A 20,568-nucleotide genomic window follows, 5' to 3' on the forward strand; every position below is an offset into this window, starting at 1 on the left:
GCAGATAGGCTGTGCTCCCCTCCTGCCCCAGGGAGAAGCCAATACAGGCAGTCCCCGAGTTACGCGGATCCGACTTATGTCGGATCCGCAGTTACGAACGGAGCTTTTCTCGCCCTGGAGGACGGGAGCGGCGGGACGCCCAGATGCGCCGCGGTCCACCGCCCCCGTCCTCCGGGGCGAGAAAAGCTGCTCCCCGTCTCCCTGGTCTGCAGGGAGACGAGGAGCAAAGCCTTGGAGCATGCCCGCAGGGGGACAGCTCAAGCGCGCCCGGGCTGTCCCACTGCGGGTGTGCTCCAAGGCTTTGCTCCCCGTCTCCCTGGTCTGACCAGCAGACCAGGGAGATGGGGAGCAAAGCCTCAGAGCACGCCAGCAGTGGGGCAGCCGCGGCGCGCCTGGACTGTCCCGCTGCCCACGTGCTCTGCGGCTTTGCTCCGCGTCTCCCAGGTCAGCAGACCAGGGAGACGGAGCAAAGCCGTGGAGGTCTTGGGCAGTCCCTCCACCCCCGTCTCTCTGGTCTGCTGGGGGGGGGGGGGGTGCAGCTAGTGCCCCCCCCCAGCAGACCAGGCTTTTCTTGCCTACCCCTGGGGTAGAGCAGCTGGTCCGAACTACCTAGTTCGTGCCGCGTGTAGCCGTGCGGCACGGGGTTTGAATGAGCAGGGATTTAAAAATGGCGGCGCCCAGTTTATGCAAATGAAGCCCGGGAAATTCAAATCCCGGGCTTCATTTGCAAGTGCGGTATGCCTACATTACCCTCCTAGTTCGAACTAGGGTGGTAGTGTAAACATACCCTTAAGAACTTAAGTGTATGTTTAAATTTGAGCCTTTACATCAGTGGTGGGCAACCTGTATGCCACATGTGGCCCAGCAGGGTAATCTAATTGCAGGCCATGAGACATTTTGCTGACATTGACTATCCATAGCACCACCTCCTGCAGCTCCCAGTGATTGCAGTTCTCTGTTCCAGGACAATGGGAGCTTCGGGGGCAGTGCCTGTGGGTGAACGGCCTGCTAGGGCCACTGAGAACAACAGCCGCTGGGAGCTGCGGGAGTGGTGTCTGCAAATGGTCAATAACAACAAAATGTCTCATGGCCCGCAATCAGATTATTTTGATGGATTTGCATGAAGCCCGTGGACTGCAAGCTGCCCATCACTGCTATCGGTGATGCTATTATCATCAGCTCAGGTACCCTAAGTTAAAAATACATGCATACATGCTTACTGGATCAGGGCCTATGTCCATGATAGCTAGATGAGTGCAAGTAATGCCACATCTTCACTTTCCAGAAGATTGACGCTGTGACAGTTGATCTTCCGGACTTCAATTTAGTGGGTCTAGTAAAGACCCGCTAAATTGAATGCTGAGGGCACCCCTGTTGACACCAGACCACTTACTCCTTGTGAGGAGTAAGGGAAGTTGATGGGAACATTTCTCCCATCAACCTCTCACTGTGAGGATGGCACTGAGGCTCAGCTTAAGGTACGTCGAGTCCTGGTACGTTTTATACATAGCTGGAATTTTATGCCGTAAGCTGATTTTCCGGGTGTAGGGTGGACCTGGCCTAAATCTACGTAAAATTGAAAAACTTCTTTAGGAATTTTCATAAATGGTCTGCATTCATGTCCAAAAATTATTTTCTTGACAAATCCCTTTAAACATTATGAACTTTGACTCAGCAATGGCACTATAGACTGGACCTACCTGGTCCATCACCCTCCGGACCTGAGCTGTCCCAAACCAGCAAATTTGCCAGACCAGGGGAGGTCAGTGCTCCACTATTGGTTGCTCCACTCCTGGGCTCCTCTACCTCTTGCTCCCTGCCCTGCTGTTGGCCCTGCTAATGCTGACCTGGCACAGGCTCCCCATCCTGCTGCCTGCACACTGCCCCAAGGTCTCCCAGAGTTCCTGACCGGGACAGCCTGGCAGCTGCCGGCTACACTGCCACACAGTGTTCACCAGGATTCCTGGGCTGGGGCCATCCAGCCACCGCCAGCCCCACTGCTGCTGGGGGGTTCCAGGCCGGGATTGCCTGGCTAGTCACACTGCATCGCTGCTAGGGCTGGCCCTGCTGCTATCAGAGGTATCCTGGGGTTTCCAGCTGGGGCTGCCCGGCCACCGCCGGCCCTACTACTATGGGAGGGGGATCCCCAGCCCAGCCACCTGCCACCAGAAGCCCCACTGCAGCTGGGATTCCCCAGCTGGGGCCAGGATTCCCCAGCTGCCTGGCCCAGCTGACACTAGGTGTTCCTTGGCCCAGACGGGGCTCCTCAGCCCATGTTCTCTCAGCTGGATCCCGTTCCCATCTCTGGGGCTCTTTGGTCCCGCAACATCTGTGGCCTTGCCGGACCAGAGAGTCCTAGATTTGGGAGCTCTATCCTGTACTAGCACCCCATAAACAGCTCTATTTTTTAGCAAAGCATTCAAATTTTTCAAATTTCTTTTGGAAGCTCTCAGTTTGCCTGCTGTCAGGCACATTTTTGAATGTATACACTTATTTTTTTAAAGAATGTGAAAATCGCCATTGCATGGGAAACAAAATATTCCAGGTTGCAACAAGACCCACACTAGGGTTAAACAATGTTCACTTTTGCTCTGTTCTAATAGTAGTTTTCTTAATAGCTCCAGTTCCGCTTGACATACCTTGTGCTGAAGCAGCATAAGATTTTCTGCTTCTAGTTCATTTTAGAGTAGATTGCAAAATTATATTAACATCAGAACTCTGAGTTAGATGGGGATGAGGTTGTATTTGTTAACATAAAGTAACTGGTTTAATATATAACATCTGTAAAGGGAGGGAATGGGAAAGATGAATATTTACTATTCAAAGTTTGTGTGCAATCATCAATCTAGTGCTTTTAAGACTAATCTTTTTAGGACTAAGCTCTTTCCATATTTCATGAGTTAACAATACATGATAGTGAACAGAACCTGGTTTGACACATTCCTGAGCTATGTTGTTTCTCATGCAAGAATTCTGTAAAGCCATCATCAAAGTTATAGAAAGTCTTGAATCATATATCAGTATGTTTTGGTGGAGTACCTTGTGGGTCAGGAAAATAATAGACACTGTCCTTAAATGCATGCTAGTCTGGTATTGAACATTGCTAGGGATACGTTTCTGGACTATGTGGGTGACTTGTTTGGCCCGGGGCGGATGAGAGCACCACGGAGCCCCAGGCAGCACCGCGGGGCCCCGGGCAGCACAATTTCATGGACCCCCCCCCCTTTGACATGGCGCCCCATTCACCCTGCCTCAAATCCACCGCTGGTTTGACCCATTACAGCAGTTCCTGCATATATGCAGAAAATTCTGACAGGAAATACATAATTGAGTTCCACCTCAAATGGCAAAAAGACTCAAGGCAGTATAAGTGTCCCCCTGTGCAGAGTTGGAGAGCAGCATATTTTATGCCCTGAATCTGTGAAAGAGTAGAAGAAAGAAGGACAGAATGTGTCCTCCTCTCCAGACCCATGGAGGGCTTTCAGACCTTCTGTGCCATTCTGTTGAATTCAGGGCTTTCACAAGAAAATCAAACTAAAGTGTATTCACAATTACATTGGTGTTACATGGTTCAGGATTTTCCTACTAGCTGCTTAATTTCACAATATAGGCTTCTGACTATTATTATTACTAATAATCCCTTGCTCTTTTTAGCACCTTTCATTTTAGCATTTTATAATTAACCCCTGTGAATTTTTTGGTAGTGTATCATTATGCCCATTTTGTAGATGAGAAAATTGAGGCATAGGTGGTTCAGTACTTTTCCCTGGTTCACACAGTGAGCTATTGACAGTCATGTCTAGAACTCTCAGATTCTTTGTCCTCTTTCTACACGCTAACCCCTAGACCTCACTCTGTGAACCCTGTTAGCTTTTCATTCATTAACCACATTTGCACTGCAATCATGTTCCATGGCAGTCAGAAGTCACCAAGGTACCACAGTGACTGACAGGCATGGCATGAAAACTTAAATAAAATAGAAAAGGCAGCAGATATGACTCAGGGCCCCCAATAATTTCTGAGTTCTGGTCCCTGATGAATATTGGTCCTATGCCTGTCACATGAAACAGAGAAACACTACTACAGTCAACTTAGGGCCTATCAGGATCACAAAAGCATCTGAAGTCAACAGCGGACCAACTGCTGCCTCACCCTTTCACCCCAAATCTAAGTAGCTATGTTCAGGTGAAACAAATTTGAGGAACTAATTTCTTCTCTCAACAATGATTGGGAAAAAATAATTTCAAAAGGGATTTAAAATTTCCATTTTCATTTTATTGTCAAAGTAAATATATTTTATGAAGAACAAAAGAAAATATACAGAATTGTAACTTATGTACACTGGCTTTATAGATATTTTGTTTCCAATTTACACAAATTTTGATATGTTATTAAAAGATATTTTATATAGATATGCATCTATGTACAGTTTTATTTACATACATTCATAGGATGTGAGATAAACCAGTCAACAAAAGATAGTTCATTTATATTAATTTCTAGAGGACAAAAGGAATGCACTCCTAAAATAAGGTAGTTTTAGCTCTACATATTGTTCTTACATATAGTATGTTCTCCATCTCTATCTACTAATGCAAGAATTGCAGTGTTTTATTTCCCATTTGGCTGACAAGACGACAAGATGCCATCTGTGAGTGGAAAGGAAATGCAATATCCTTTACCTAATCATCTCTGATTTTTGAATTCTATTGTGTCCTAAAGATTTCTAGTTCAAAAGGAAAAACAAAACAAGAAACAAAAACATAACAACATTGCTGCTACTGTCTGATTATTGTTTAAAATTCCCTTCTTAGCCACTTAGGTAGCTACCCTATGTATTTGTTTCTTTTGACTACTGTTCCCACCCATTCACTCACCTCAGCTATGTGGAGCTCTTACCTGGCTGTTAATAATAAAATAATAATGCTTTGAACTTAGAGATCACCATCAGCTAAGGATTTCAAGTGCTTTTACAATTACTAAGTAAGCCTCACAGTCTCTCCTGGGCGGGAAATAACTTCACTGTAAAGATGAGGAAACCAAGCTATGAAGAGATTCAGGGCTCAAACCTGCTAGGCATTCACTGAGTAAAGAGAAGTTAGATGCTCAGCACTTTACATGAAATGGCCAGCACCTTACAGCACCAAACCTGTAAGGTGCTTGCTCATATGTCACAACATGAGACGACAGTAGAGTCAGGAATAGAATTTTAGGGTTCAGATACCCAGTCTCCCTGTTCTAACCACTAGATGACATTCTGGAAAACAAAGAGCCAGAGCCAAGGTAATCATTCTTGGGCATCTCCCCCACACTCAATAAAATAGAGTACATTGACCACATAACATGGAAGACATGCAGACAGTTTACACTGATCTATGGTGAAAGGCCTTCCAGCCCGTTTAATATGACCTGAGCGTTTGGATTTTTTGTATTAAAGACATTGTCAGATCCAGTTTCTGGGTGCACAAGAGTTGCTGACCAAATCATGAATGGCAAGGACAGTGTGTTGGAGAAAACAGGGACACAAATTCCAATCGCACTTACTCCCCGTCTCCCAACTGTTCCTTCTCCTTTTGCCCGCCCCCACGAATCCTTGGCTCAGATGACTGAAAAACAAAGGAGCTGTTTTCATTTCAAAAGGAACTTACTGTTTCCAAACTGGACAAATAGACCAGCTTAATAAAAACTTACAATGAATGGCCCTGTACATGAGCAAAGCCCTCAGGAATGCTAGGACTATAATTAACTAGCAGCAAGTAGCCCATACATTTGCCTTGTGCAGCAGAAAGCAGCTAAAAATAAAACACTGTAATTTCCAAAAAGAAGCAGCAGCAAAAGGAAGGATAGAAGGAAAGGAAAATAAAATAATAATAATAATAATAATATTAATAAAAAACCCACCACACCCTCCCCCAAAAGAACTTAGTTCTCAAACCATGTTTGTAGAACACAGAACAGTCAGACATGGTATTGTGAAGTAACAGCGCTGACTGTTCTGTGGAGACAAATAAATTATCACAAGAAATATAGTGAGCAAAGTGCTGTTGTCGGCTGTTCTGGTATGGACACGTGGCAAGGGGTAGGTGGGACCATTCAGTTCACTGAGCGCACAGAGCGGTTGCTTCTAGGGAACCGATGCACCTTGACATGCTTGGATAAGTGGTCACTTCGAGCAAATTTCTTCTCGCAGACAGGACACTGGTAAGGTTTCACTCCAGAGTGGGAGCGTCTGTGCCGGGAGAGTTCATCTGATCTGGAGAACCTGCAAGCAGAGGTTTAGAAAAGAAAAACCTCTTCAGATTTTTGCTGCTAATTTTTGTATTGTTACTTTTTCATAGCCCAAGCTGCATGCATGGAACTTCACGGCAGCAGTGGGAATAGAATGCAAGTGATCCTGCTGCAAAAGCTCAAACATTTGACCTAAAGGAGAATCTATCAACAATAGAAGGGCCATAACATACAGAAGAACAGTTTTCATTCCATTCAATAGGGGGCAGCAGTATCACTCTACCTTCTTCACGGCACTGTTCTTTGGTGCTCATGCAAATTAGAACGGATAGCACTGGAGACGGTCCAAAAGGAGTTACCGTTGTATAAGCTTTTTCCTAACCCTGACTATGCATACATACAACCAGGCTAATGCCACAACACTCCTGACCCACAATACTCCCTGCTATTCCAACCTCAAACCCCACAAAGCTCTTCCAATACACTTCAATCCTAACCTGCAGCATCTTCCTTAAACTTCAGTCATGGGTCTCTTCTGAGCAGAGACCACCAACAATGCACCAAAGCTATGACTTCTACCAGTCTCACCTTGGCAGGTGCAGAATGCTAGAGGAACAGCAGTATCCTCAGTCACGACTAGTTTGTGAGACTGTGGCCAGATACTCTCTGAGGGAGTGACTACGTAGCCAGTCAGCCATATTTACTCTGAAGTCACTTAGCTTATTGAACTGACCTATGAATTCGGCCTTCCTTTGCCTCTTCCTTCCTGCAGCAGTATGATTAAATAAAGGATTATTACTGTCTCTCTCTCAATTCCTGCTCATGGTTACACTGGAGTAAATCCAGAATGACTCCACTGACTACACTACAGTTACTCTGGGGTTACACTGGTACAAACTGAGATAAGGATTTGAACCTCAGTTTCCAAAGTTAGATTTCCCAACATCATTTTATTTTTAGATGCCTTCCACCCACAACTGCCAAGGAATATTCCCCAAATAGCCATCATGAATCTCACAGGCCCCCATTAAACTCAGATAAACCAACGAACCCTTGGAACCTAGCAGCTGGGCTGATACTATTTCTAGCCCATACCCATGCTGGGAGCCCAAGTGTTAATAATGTCATTCTAAGACAATTCCTTCTGGATACATGCTGAACTGCTGTCCAACAAAGCATGATGAGGGTGAGTTGCCAGAACACGTAACAAAGACAGGCACAGAAAAGGAGTTCTCAAGAAATGATATCACCCATTTATTTACAATAAATATATGAAGTCATGGGTGTTTGCTGAATAAATAGGGGAAAGGACACGTGGGAAAATGTGCATTTATGGAACAAAAACAGCACAACACCACTTGTGTAAATATACTGTTTTTCTGGAGGGGAATCAAAGAGCACCATTTCAGGTGGAAAGAGATTTTACGGCTCACATTGTAAATTCTTCATACAAGAAAATACATACAAATCACAATGGGTATGTCTATACTTGCACCCTAGTTTGCACTAGGGATGCAAATGTAGGCGACCGAAATTGCAAATGAAGCGAGGATTTAAATATCCTGCGCTTCATTAGCATGATCTCGCCAGCGTGTTACTCCGCTGAACAACTGTTTCGAACATGAAAGTACGCGCTGGGACGTGTTAGTTCGAACTAAACCCAAGGGGTTACCAAAAAATGAGGAGTAATGTTAATTCGAACCAAGGGCGCACTTTCATGTTCAAACAGTTGTTCAGCGGAGTAACACGCTGGCGAGATCATGCTAATGAAGCGCGGGATATTTAAATCCCCGCTTCATTTGCAATTTCGGTCGCCTACATTTGCATCCCTAGTTCGAACTACAGTGCAAGTGTAGACGTACCCAATGAGAGATGATTCTATGACACCAATAAATGGTCAGGATCCACATTTTACTAAAGTTTGGTGTGTTTGAATTTAGGATTATTTTATTCTTTTTTTATTATTATTATTCTACTGTCTGCTACAGAGCTAGTGGATAGTTCAGGTTTTGATACAGAACCAGACTTTCCCAAAGTTCTTGAGTGTCGAGATCAAGGACTGGATCGGCCCCATCTGCACCTGCAAACTCTTCTTTTTCTAACACTGCTAGCCCTTGCCAGCAGTGAGTAGCAAGCCATGCCCAGAGACTAGAGCCTATGTCTCTGGCTGTCTATTAACTGTATATGAAACTCCTTCACTGGGCTGGGCCTGATGCAATGTCCTTAAAGGAATTATATTTAAGAACCACAGGTTCATGGGATGCTGGAAACTTTTCAGAGCAGCTACACAAAATAAAAAAGGGAAGGACAGCATATACCACACAGAACTTCACAGACTGAGAGCTGCTAGGACCTCACCAAGAGATCATAGTGGCAAGATGACAGTGTGTTGGGCAAGGAATTGATTTGTTTGGCAGGAAAAGTAGTCAGCTTTCTCAGGCAGAAGAGAAATCCACCACAGGAGAGAGGTCTTTTGAGAGACAAACAGAGAGCAATCCTCCTTGCAGCCATTCCAGGAAGATGCAGCTCATGATTTCTGTGTTGACAATATCATTATAAAAAAGAAGGAATAGTGGGATGGAGGGAGCTGAAACAAGCTCAGAGCAGGAGAACTGCAATGTATCTCTGGCAATTTCACCAAGGGAAAATTGAGAGATGTGTGTGTTACTTGAGCCTTGGAAGCTAATCTGAGTTAATATGACAAAAATACACTTAGCCTCATAACGAAGCCCTTCGCTGAAGAGGTAAGAATGTTGCAGTGCTGTTACCCAGCATTCATGGAAAGATCACCTTACTGGGCCCACAGAAATAAATCTCTCTAGCTATCTCTCTTTCTGTGTTTATACAAAAATAACCCCTAAAGGTTAGAACGGGGAAACTATTAGAATTCTGTTGCCTGTTCTATGCAGTGGTTCAGCTAAATGATCATAATGGTCCCGCCTCGCCTTACAGTCTAAAAACACTGATAGAATTCCAAAGTCTAGCAGGTAGCAAGTGAAAAAGAGGGCACCACTTACGAGTATCAGCCCAAATTTTAGGATCCCAGCACCTAAGAAATGACAGCTCCTCCCAAATAAAAACAAAGGCTATTTGGAAATCTTGCATGAATACGAAGAGCCAAATTCACCCTTCTTATAATTCCATTGCAAATGATGGAGATGAGCCAGGGATGAATTTAGCTCTATAAGTGCAGAAAGACATTGAGTTTGTTGTCTTCCTTTTACCTTACCTGCTGGCTACAGTCAGTGATCTGCATCATACTATTTAAACAGATTGTTAGCTTTTACTTAAGGAAGACCTATCTTGGAAAGGAGTGGGTGCATCCTAGAAATCTCATTTAGGGTATATTTCATGTGAAGGATTTATTCCAAAGGCAAGGCTGCCAGGAACTTGGGAAAGGACCTGTCAGCCCTTCACAGTTTCCCTCTGAATTCAGAAATGAAGCATCCCAACAGTTGACTACGGGACTAAATATGTCTGGGTGAACTGAGTTATAGTCTCACAGACTTTAACGTCAGAGGGGACCATCATGACGATCTAGTCTGACCTCTTGCACATTGCAGTTCCATCAGTTAACTAGAAGTTTTAATAAAGTTTCTATTGCCTTTTAAATTTCTAGCTCTTGTTGGTCTTGTATCATAGAAAAGGGAGCATCCAACTATGAAACAAGGCCTAGGCACTGCCCACAATGTGGCCCCAATACTGAGAGCTACTGTGATACATACAGTGAGTAAATAACAATAATGGAACACAGAGGTTCTTCAGGCACATCTTCCCCTTCCCATGTAGAAGAAAGGGTCAGCCATTTTCCATAAGACCTTTCCCCATCCCCATAAGACCCTGCAGAAGCCTCTCTGCCATTCTGGGGATCCCAGCTAGGGCAGCAGGTAGAGTGTGGGCAAGTTTGGGGGAGGAGGGGCTGAAAGAAGGTGGAGGGATGGAGAAACAATATATGTAAAAGGGCCAGGGCAGAGGCTTTCTGTGTAAGTGGATCTGAGGATCCCAGAGGCCTGGGCTTGAACCTTGTTGCTTTTAAAATTGGAAGGAAAAGCCTCCTCAATAACAGGATGTTGTTATGAGTCATCTATGCAAATGAGGGAATCCTCGCAAAGATCTCCTCCCCTTCCACTCCCCCTTCCCCATCCACCTACAGCTTGAGTTTTGGCCCCTGGATTTTATTTGTGTTCTGTAATGCACTGTGTGCTCAAGAAATACATAGCTTCATACAGAAAGCTTCCTTTAGACACATCTTCATACAGTGTAAAAGAACTTGGTATACATGAAAATCAGCCCCTAAAAATCTTATTCACATTTTCAGGTCATTGTGGTACCAGGCAACTCCGGCAGCCTGTCTAGACCAACATCATTGTCAAGAACTTCTTCCTGAGAAGTTACAGCTAATTCAAACTCAACAGTATGATTCATAAAGCCATTGACATCTTCCCTTTCAAAGTGCCGTAGCTTGCATTGTTCTTTACCAGTTTCCTACACTGACGTTCGGTTGTGAATTTTGTGGTTTTGCCTTTCTCAGAAGTGGCAGGCATTAGCAACCAACCTAGAGGAAGCTAACGTGTATCCTGCTATGACATGGATCAATGCCCTGATCAGTACAACAGGACACTGGACTAAATGGGTCACTGGCAGTTTCTGTATGCCACTGTTTATATATTGTGTAAGTTTGAAAAGAGCAGCTCTGCTTTCTTGATGGAGAGGCAAAAGTTGGTAGTGGTCAGTATTCAGAAAGGAACTTGGAAATCCCATGCTGTAGGCAGCTTGTAAAAGTTTAACCTGGCCTATCACTTTGCTTTGCTACACTTAAAGATTATATAGGGTTGATTGGGAATTTCTTTCCCAGCTAAATTCTATGACTCAAATTACACCAATAAACCTTTTTCTAAATTCCATGAACTCAGATTTTAAGTTTGTTTTGCTGAAAAATACACACACACACACACACACACACACACGAAAGGAAAATAATTGGGAAATCAGCAGCATGTCAGTGCATAAATTCAACTTGGATGATATAAAGATCAGAACAGATTCCAGATGTACTTGACTTAGTCATGTGAGCTCACAGCTCTCCTTGAATTTCTGGAAAAGGTAAACATGCTTTACTGATGAAAGGGGACTTTGCTCTGACTATGGTATATCACTGCAGGTCTGACTTTGATGTCTGAAAAGAACACATGGGAATGCTGGAATCTCAAGCTTCTTCTAAAAGATTTGTGATAGAAACAGCCTCTTTGAAAGTCTGCCCCTTCTTTGGTCTATGTTAGTGATGGGCCCTACCTGAAAAATTTCAAACTGGGATCAGAATGAGGGATATGAATGGTTAACCGTTAACTGGTAAACATCATCCTTACTGGCTGATGCTTACTGGTTACAGTTAACCAGCAGCCTGGCAGAGCTGGAGCAGTCCACTGTCCACCCCCGTTAAACAGATTAACCAGTTAAACACAATGGTTAGCCAGTTAATTGATTAAATGGATTTTTACACCCCCAATCAGAATACATCCAAAGTCACGGGGCATTTGGACCAGGGGTTCAGGTTTATGCTCTAAGTTATTCTAAACATAAAGCTGCAATCACAATGAAGAGTCTGGAAAAATATCCAGTTGCCAGAAACAAGCCTTCTTTGTACGGAAGTGATTTAATCCCTAGCCTCTACTGGCTTGTGCCCATAAAGAGTTGTGGCTGTCCAAGGGTTCCAGCATTTGGCTCTCTAAATTACAGGTTCCAGATGCAGCCACCATCTGGACCAGTACTTTTCATGCCCCCTTCCCCCGCCTTGCCCTGTTGGCATTTTTGATATGCACCATTCACACTAGATTTTAGCCCTTGTAAGGTTGTGGATGCACAGAAGCTAAACTCACCCTTGGTGTCACTCAATAAGAGGCATCCCAAGGAATAATAGGCTCATATAGCTGCATATCTTTTCCTTAACATTCACTTTTGACTAACATTCTGGAAAATACTAGTGTTCTTATAAGATATATGCACAGGAGACCACCCACAAAAAACAACAACTAACAGACTCCTGAGGGCTGGTCCTACAGTGCTGAAATCAACAGAGCTGAAATGGAGGCAGAATCAGGGCTCTGGGAAGTCAACTTTTGACCTCAAATATGCCTGTATCAGGACCACTGCCACTGGTGGTTAACTGAGTATTGCAAATAAATTTCCCACGTATATTCATTCAGATTTTTAAAAGAATTAAACTATGGTCACGTTTCAACTGTTGTTTTGTTCCCTTCCCACAAAAATGTGGACAATCTAGTTTCACCGGCATCGTGGCTCATGGAAAGCAAGCAACAAGCTTGCTCACACAGATGCTAGAGGACAACCAATCTTAAATTTGTACCTTGCAAGCATTAATACTAAAAGCCACATAGAGAGCATGTTCATCCAATGAAAGCATGGAAAAATGCCATATGATTTGTGTGACCAATCACAATTAAGCAACACATTTCAGTTCACTCTGAATCGCAAGGCTGGAAATAACCAAAGCTTGTCAAAAATTTCATTGGTAGCAAATACATTAAGGAAAAATGCAATCTGCTCAAGCATCCAACCTCCATGAATTAGAAGAGTGAGGAAAAACATCCCAGGAAAAACTTAAAAAACAACGAATAGTCTTGCAGCACCTTAAAGACTAACAAAACATGTAGATGGTATTATGAGCTTTCGTGGGTACAACCCACTTTTTCAGATTAAAGCTCATGATACCATCTACATGTTTGTTAGTCTTTAAGGTGCTGCTAGACTATTTATTATTTTTTAAGTTTTTCTAGTTACAGACTAACCCCTCCGAAGCTTTTGATCACAGGAAGTATAGGTTGAACCTCTCTAGACCAACACTCTCCTTTCCAGCAACATTTGTGGTCCAGCCTGAGTTTAATTAGCTGGATATCCACTTATCATGGTGTGACTAAGTTTCCCATGGTCCCATAAAAGTTTGTTTACAACCACCAGTCCTGGCTCTCAGTGTTCTATGCTGTTACTTAGCTCTAATTTACCTTTAATTCTATGAGCCCAGTAAGCAGTGGAAGTGCTGGCAATGCTGCTAGACGATACTGACCTCCCATAGTCTAGCAAATTCTCTGATTCGGCACCAGTTAGGTCCCAAGCGTGCTGGACTAGAGAGGTTCAACCTGTATTAGCTACAAATGATCCACTCAGCTCTAGTGGCAATAGGGAAACCTCAGCATGATAAGTTTGATGAAAGGGACAAGTTTCAGACTACTTGTGACCTTTTCCTCTCAAACAAATTCATCCATCTCTAGCGGTCACATACCTCACGTACTAGTGTTAAGAAACTGGCTGGGCTTCAGAGTGAATTGGAAAATGGAAGAGAAGGGATTTCCATGGGACATTTCAACTTCTTAATTACAAAAGAAACATTTTTCAGTTCCCAGTTCTCCAACAAATAATCAAACATTTTGAGGAAAGCAGATATATTTAGTATACATTTTTACTTATTCAAAAACTCAATTTTCCACTGAAGAAATGTTTTGTCGGAAAATTTTAGCCAGCCGTTCTAATTGTTTTAACAGATTGCTTTTGAAAAGTACAACTCTCAGGAGCACAGCTTGATGGGCACTGGTAGACATTTCTACGCTAGAACATAAACACAGATTCAATCTGAGTAGCATACCCTATACTGAGAGAGCTTTCTCAAGATGGGTTTTCTTTTTTAATTTTGAAAATTACAAAATAGCATGTGATGTTTTCATATTTTATTGTGGTCTTATTAAGCGTATATGTTGTTCATAGCCCTTCACTGACTGTACATGACCTCCATGGAATTGAATCTACAAATACATACAATCACATATTATTAGCAATGGAGTGGCTGTGATCCAATGACCCAACTTGCATGGTGTCCTAGTTTGTATCACTAGAACATGTGGAGATGGTATATTGCAATTGGGCCAAATAAGATACAAAGCAATGCAGTAGCAAGTCTCATCTGGCCATTCTGAAATGAAATGTGAGTCACTGGGGTAATTTTTTTAGACTTTTGTACAGAATGTCAAGAGGTAATGCTATGCTATTCAATGCACCAAAGCCCCTGGATTATCTAACATTAAGAGAAGTGATTTTAATTTTAAAGCCAACCAACCAGGTTTCAGAGAACAGCAAAGCTGTTTATAAATTAACTTGGCTCAGACCTGCTTGGCTGGTATATTATGTCAAGTGTACAGAGTACAAATGCATCGCAGTACTGACCTCCATCCACAACCAGGCCACGTGCATGCAAAAGGTTTTTCTCCTGTGTGTCTCCTCAGGTGTGCTTTCAAATGGCTGCTTTTTGTGTACATCTTGGTACAGCCAGGAAAAGAACATTTGTGCATTTTAATGAGTTCTGCTGCGGGGTTCTTTTGAAATTTCTGACCCACGATGATCCCTGTTTGACCCTGAATCATGCCTCCTGGCCCAATAGGCTTCGCAGCAATAGGGACTGGAGCGATGCGGACAAATTTAGAGGACAAGTTCAAATTGGATGACTGAACTATCTGCGGCACAAGTGCAAATGTCTGTCCTTGAATGTTGACTAGGAGCTGTGCAATTTTAATATTCTCTTGTGCTGGTCCTTGTGAACTAGGGCTTGTATTTGACTCTTGTTTGATCTGTACAGGCTGAATTTGGAGCATGACAGGTATCCCTCCTTCCAAGGATAGTGCTCCATTTGAAACATCGCTACCTTCCGTTGAGCTACTTGATTGTTCATTTTCACTTTCTTTCAAGTTAATATTAGGCACCAGATGGTCTTTTTGCTGAATTGAAGCAACGGCAACTGGATTGCAAGCTCTCAAGTCCTTGGTCTCACTTTTAGGTCCTTCCTTAAGATCCAACTCCATGTTTTCCTCCAGAAACTCCTCAATCTCCTCAAGCGTGGGCTGAAATGGTCCAGAATCTTCCATCTCCACTGCAAACTCAGGCAATCTGAAGTACTCCTCTTTCACTACTGGTTGAAGCCTCCGTTTGTCCCACCAAGCGGCAGGGGTGTTCCCTAAGGAAGCCTGGGACAGTAAATAGTCTAAAATACTATCTTGACTTTCAGCACTAGATGTGCTTCCATAGCTAGAGCTGAGAACCTGGGAATCAGGGCTGGAACAAGAGCAAAGACTTGAAGAATCACTGTCATCTTCGGACACAGGCGAGGGCAGCATCTGATACAACCTCCCACCAGCCATCATGTCCCCAAAGTATCCAACAGAGGATCTTGTGGATGAAAAATATTCATCAGCAGGAAGCAAGTGATCCACCATTCCTGGATGATCTGCTAGGGATATCTCACCAACATATACCACACAGTGAAAGTTCAAATGAAAGCCTGAATACAGGGAACAGAAATATTCAGTCAGAGGTGAGGTTTAATCATTAATCTCTATGCACTAGATCTACAGATCTCTCTATCTCAAATGAAAGTCATAGGCATGCAGTTTCACTGGGAATACATGTTGCTACAAGTTTTCATATTGCTATATCACCCCCAAAGGATTCTGAGGGCCTAGGCATTTTCCAAGATTTCACCACAAGTTTGCAAAAGATTTTTTTCAGAAATCATTTCACAACAGTGTGTTAGATTTACAGCGACTTTTCAGACTATTACTGGCAAAAGGAAATACATTTAAAATCTTTTGCCTGACAATGAAACAGGGAACAGAAAAAAGATGGTGACATTTTGACCACCCAAAAAACAAATAAAGTTTATAACTTGTATCCACAAAAGAACAAATCCTTTCCTTAGCCTATAATTTTTCATTGACTTTATTTTTAACTTCCTTAGTTATTCAGATATAGGCTAATCAGCATAATACAAGGATCAGTCTGCCAGGAGCCAAAAATATTTCCGTGCTTCAGCTTTTACTAGTAAGATTTTCCTTTCCAGATGTAATGAATCAGTTTGCTAACGTCATTATCACCTGCATCACTCTTAATAAGATTGGCACCATGCTGGGCTAATTACCATGTATTGGCAGGCCAGCTGATTGTGCTGGTATCACCTCATCATTCCAGGCAGCCTATCACTTAGATATACAGCCTTGTGATGACCTAAGCATGGTGCCAGCTTCTAAACTGGGAAAGCTTATATTGGAAACAAGCTCTTGCGTAGGATTTCATGTCATTCTGACTACAGCAAGCTACTGCATTTTGTTGTACTCTGAACACACAGTTTAGTAAGGCCAAAGAGCCTGATCCTTCAATCTCTTACTCACCTGAACATCCTAGCTAAAGTCAGTGGGACTACTCACGTAACTAGAGAGTTACAGGTTCAGTTACTTATTTTGCAGTCCTCTCTTAGGCAAAATTCCCACTGAAAGCAATGCAATTCCTGTAGCCCTCAGTACAGGCACAGCAGTCTTACTGGGAGTTCTGTCTGAGAAAACACTGCTTAATAGCTGCACAATAATAACCCTGTAGGAGCTAAAATGAAAGTACTGTATGCAGACTTCACTGAACACTGACCCCCGGTCCTCTTCCACAATCAAGGTGACTGAGTGAAAACTGAGCTGCATATAGACATAATAAAATATGCCTCTCTGTGGAAGGTATGTGGATTGCAGAGACAGATGTCATTTGATCTGTCAGTGAGGGTGTATTAGAGAGTGAGAGTGAGTGAGCCAGAGAGAGTCAAAAGGCATATGACCTAGCATGAAGGAAATGCCAGTCAAGCTTGTTACACACTGTCATTTTCCACAGGCTTTGCTGCTGTGCTATGGACACTTTGCCATGAATAGTCAATAGTGTTCAGTTTTGCGGAGGGTAGGAGATGTTTATTATTACTAGAGGGCACCTATGCTGCCTGATCTGCAAAACTGCCTCTCTCTCTCTGTCTTCTATGAGGAAATAAAAATAAATCTGTGTATAGCTCATGCTGTCCACAACAACCTTCACATGCTCCATCAGCATCAGTCTATTAACCTTCTACAGGAAGTGGAAGGAAAAACACACTTCTTAAAGCCACACCTTCCTTATCTATTTTTATGTGTGGTGGAGGGAGGATGGTTTTGAAGAAAAGGGAATTAAAGGCCAAGTTGTACATTTTCGTGGTTTGGACCCAGTGACAGTCATCTGTTCCTGCAAACTGATAATGAAATACTCACATGTACTCAATGTGAGGAAGTTCAAACAAAGGTTAGTGTCCATGTTCTGTGACCTTAGTGCATCATCATTTCTAATGGTAAAAGTGATTTCCAGAATATTTGAAATATGTCTAGAGATGACCATGAGTCAGATTTTGACCTCAGTGCAAAGTTAGTTAGTTCAACAGAAGTCAGTGGAGCTGTTTTACTCCAGATTTAGATAAGTGAAACAAAGATCAGAATTTGGCATTGTGAATCTTTGAGTACACTGGTGGATGTCTTTCTTGCTGCAAACAGCAGACACAACCACTGATGTGGCAGGCACATTTCCATATGGCAGATGGCTTCAAATCCTGCCTATTCCCATTTTGCTCCAGCTCTAACCTCTGATTGCTGTAGCTGTGACCACAAAGATTTTGCACACAAAACATTTTTTCTAAAGAGAGATTGGGTGTGTGTGTGTGTAAAAAAGTATTAGAATGACAGCAAATTTAACCCAGAAAAAGATTTTTTGTAACGATTTCTTAACTGTCTATTTCAATCTGGAAACCATTCTTGTTCCCACTGAAATCAATGACAAAATATACACACTCCTGGCCAATTTAAAGAGCAAAATTCCTCAGAATCATGGCTAATGATATGGCCCAAACCAGACATTTGGAACCAGTTAGGTAAATAAAAACTAATGATGATATCGTATATCTAACATTTATATACAGCATTTTCATCCATAAGGATTCCAAAACAATTTATAAAAGAGGCTTCATTTATTATGCCACTGAAATGCAGCCACTTCTGCACTGTATCAGCTGTTTAGCAGGGAACCACAGCACTCTAGTCTCCATCAGCTTTGTTTTCTTGCATGTAATGACAGAGCCACATTGTTCTATTTAACTGTTGTATGTTTAGTGACTGGCTAATAAAAGGCTAACATGCCTCTGTAAAGCAAGGTTTCTGTGTAAAAATTACAAGAGACAAGGCCTCAGAGGCTTGCTGATAGAAATTTAGCAGCCTATTATTCCTGGTGGTGCTTAAAACATCCTGTGAAATATATCATTCAACTGATAACACCAACAGCATATTTTACCAATTGCTGCTTCCTAAGCAGCTGTGGATAAGCTGGCAACCATTTTCCAGGGGAATCACTTTTCTTTGAGCATTTGAAATGCGTAAGGAACTAATCCTGCTCCAACTGGGCCACAAAACTGTGCCTATAAAGTGACTTTGAAACTCAGTGGGCCTTGAATTTCAAAGAAACCAGGAGCCAGCTAACATTTTGAAAATAAAATCCATTTTCTATTAGCAGCACCTGAGAGCTTGATTACTGAAATTAGTTCTCGGGAGTATTTTGCCTGGTAAGGAGCCTCTTTAAAGTACATTTTACAATAGGTAGCCATGCCAAGAATTACCTCTGAACGGTGCATTAAAGAGAGGGTGCATTGATGCGGCATGCTAGGGAGAGAGCCCCTTTTCAAGGGGGGCTGGAAAGCTCAGAAGAATGCTTTCCATTCCACCGCTTTCAAAGCCTAGTGGAACAAGCAGGATTTTGAAAAGCTCTTCCCTGCTCTCTTAAAGAGGAAACACTTTATCTACCAGCCACCGCAGGGGAAAACAATAATCCGCTCCCTGGCTCGCCTGCACATGCTGCTCACACATTCGTTCCAAGCATTTCTATGCTAATTTCTCCCTAGTGAATGGCTCCCTTTCAACCGATTCCTTGCACCAGGCAGGAGCTGCTGCTTTTGAGAGCCCCCCGGCCTCGCCAGGCTGCGATTCAGCCTCGGTTGCCTTTGCACTCATGGCTGGGAAGCCCAAGTGTGCTCAGCCCACCTGGTGGAGCTGGGCCTGGAGGGAAGGGCCCCGGCGCATCGCTGCTGCTCCCCCCTCCCTCTCCTCGGCCCCAGAGCTCTCAGCTTGACCGAGAGTAACCCTGCCTCGCTGCTCCTCCTGTCAACATTACCATAACAGCCTGCGAGCAAAGCACACGCCGCCCCCCCCCCCCCCTCCGCCGGGCTGCACACAGGGGGCGCACGGGAGAGGGGCTCTTTGCAGCCCGAGCCTCTGCTTGGGGTGGGCGCCGGGGGTCTCCCTGTGGCTACTATCGGGAGCCACACAACCAACCGACTTGTGCAATTCACACGCATCTCAACGCCAGGTGCGGCGCCCCCGTGCAAAGACGTGTGTGGGGGGGGGGGCTTTAAAATGAAACCAGCTACCCGTTCGCCTGCTACAAAGAGCACACCCGCCGCGTGCAAGGGAGGCCCCGGGCGCAGGACGAGCCCGCACTGCATCGGCAGGAGGCACGGCCAGAGAGCGGGCAAGCTCCCGAGGGAGGGGTAACTCCTGGCACCATCGGCCCCGAAGCGGGTCTCAGCGCTGGGCAGAGGGAACGGCCCCTTCTCTGCCAACATACGGCGGTAAACATCGCCCCTGCAGAAACCGTGCCATAGGCTGTTACCCTCCAGCCCAGGGGGGCGGGCGGACACACACACACTTCGCACCGAACTTCAGTAAATCCAAATCTCCTCCCCCTCCCCAACGCTGACCCCAGAGTTTCTCTCTAGCATGTTCCCATCCCCACTCCTCCCACCGCAATCCCGGACATCTCTCCCCCCCCCCCTTTCCCCTTGGCTCCGGGGCTCCACGCGCCCCCGCGCAGCCAGGACACCCCGCGCTCTGCGGCTGAGAAACGCGCCTTTCCTCCTTACCTGAACTTTTCCGCAGACACACACCCCAAAAACACAACCCCCCAATCACAGACAAGCGATATCCCAGCGCGCGCTCAATGTTGTCCTTGAAAAGTGCCTAGAGGCAGGGTCCCGATTTGCAACAGCAGTGGCAAGGCTGCTGATGTGTCCTTTAGCTCCCCTAGTGTAGTACTATATCCCCGTCACATGACTGCCAGGGAGGGGAGCACAGTGAAAGCAGGGGAAGGCTTGAAAGAGGCTCGACCAAAGCCGCTCGCATCATTGGCCAACGCAGAAGCAAAGGGGCTGGTCAGAGGGTTTTGTCGTCAATGGATGCATCTGGCATCCTATCCTTTCTCTCCCTCGGCCTTCCCCTCCGCCTCCTCTCCCTGCTGCCTGTCCCCTCCTGTTCTGTCTCACAGCCAACCAAGCTCAGGCAGGAATGTTTGGCTGCCTCCCTGCTTACTCTATCTCTGAGCCATGACAGTGAAGATCATGTGAATGAGAAGTAGAAACGCCCTGGGGATATTTCGAGGACTGCAAAACCTGGAAGAAACCAC

The 20,568-nt window shown here is 44.3% G+C and overlaps 1 protein-coding gene across 3 annotated transcripts; it reads right to left on the reverse strand.

The window, feature by feature from the left end:
- Positions 1 to 4,253: 4,253 nt before the first annotated feature.
- On the reverse strand, positions 4,254 to 20,244 carry KLF15 (KLF transcription factor 15). 3 transcript variants are annotated; one of them, XM_006131258.5, is made up of 3 exons: positions 20,030 to 20,244; positions 14,461 to 15,568; positions 4,254 to 6,262 (listed from the first exon to the last, which is right to left on the reverse strand). In XM_006131258.5, exons 2-3 carry the CDS (start codon positions 15,501 to 15,503, stop codon positions 6,094 to 6,096), a joined length of 1,212 nt encoding a protein of 403 aa, XP_006131320.2. In that variant the 5' UTR covers positions 15,504 to 15,568; positions 20,030 to 20,244; the 3' UTR covers positions 4,254 to 6,093. The 3 variants fall into 3 exon arrangements, with proteins under 3 accessions (XP_006131320.2, XP_089637347.1, XP_089637348.1); XM_089781221.1 differs by lacking the exon at positions 20,030 to 20,244 and adding an exon at positions 18,731 to 18,847; XM_089781222.1 differs by lacking the exon at positions 20,030 to 20,244 and adding an exon at positions 16,761 to 18,687.
- Between the last annotated feature and the right edge of the window lie 324 nt (positions 20,245 to 20,568).

Source organism: Pelodiscus sinensis, chromosome 11 (assembly GCF_052426305.1).
Source record: "Pelodiscus sinensis isolate ZL-2025 chromosome 11, ASM5242630v1, whole genome shotgun sequence".
Taxonomy (NCBI): domain Eukaryota; kingdom Metazoa; phylum Chordata; order Testudines; family Trionychidae; genus Pelodiscus; species Pelodiscus sinensis.

Coding starts and splice junctions, on each gene's coding strand:
- KLF15 (XM_089781222.1), bottom strand. CDS start 16,815: ATGACATCTGTCTCTGCAATCCACATACCTTCCACAGAGAGGCATATT. Junction 15,569..16,760: donor AGAGAGGCATATTTTATTAT/GTCTATATGCAG, acceptor CCCTGTATTCAG/GCTTTCATTTGAACTTTCAC. Junction 6,263..14,460: donor TGGCCTGGTTGTGGATGGAG/GTCAGTACTGCG, acceptor CTCTGCTTGCAG/GTTCTCCAGATCAGATGAAC.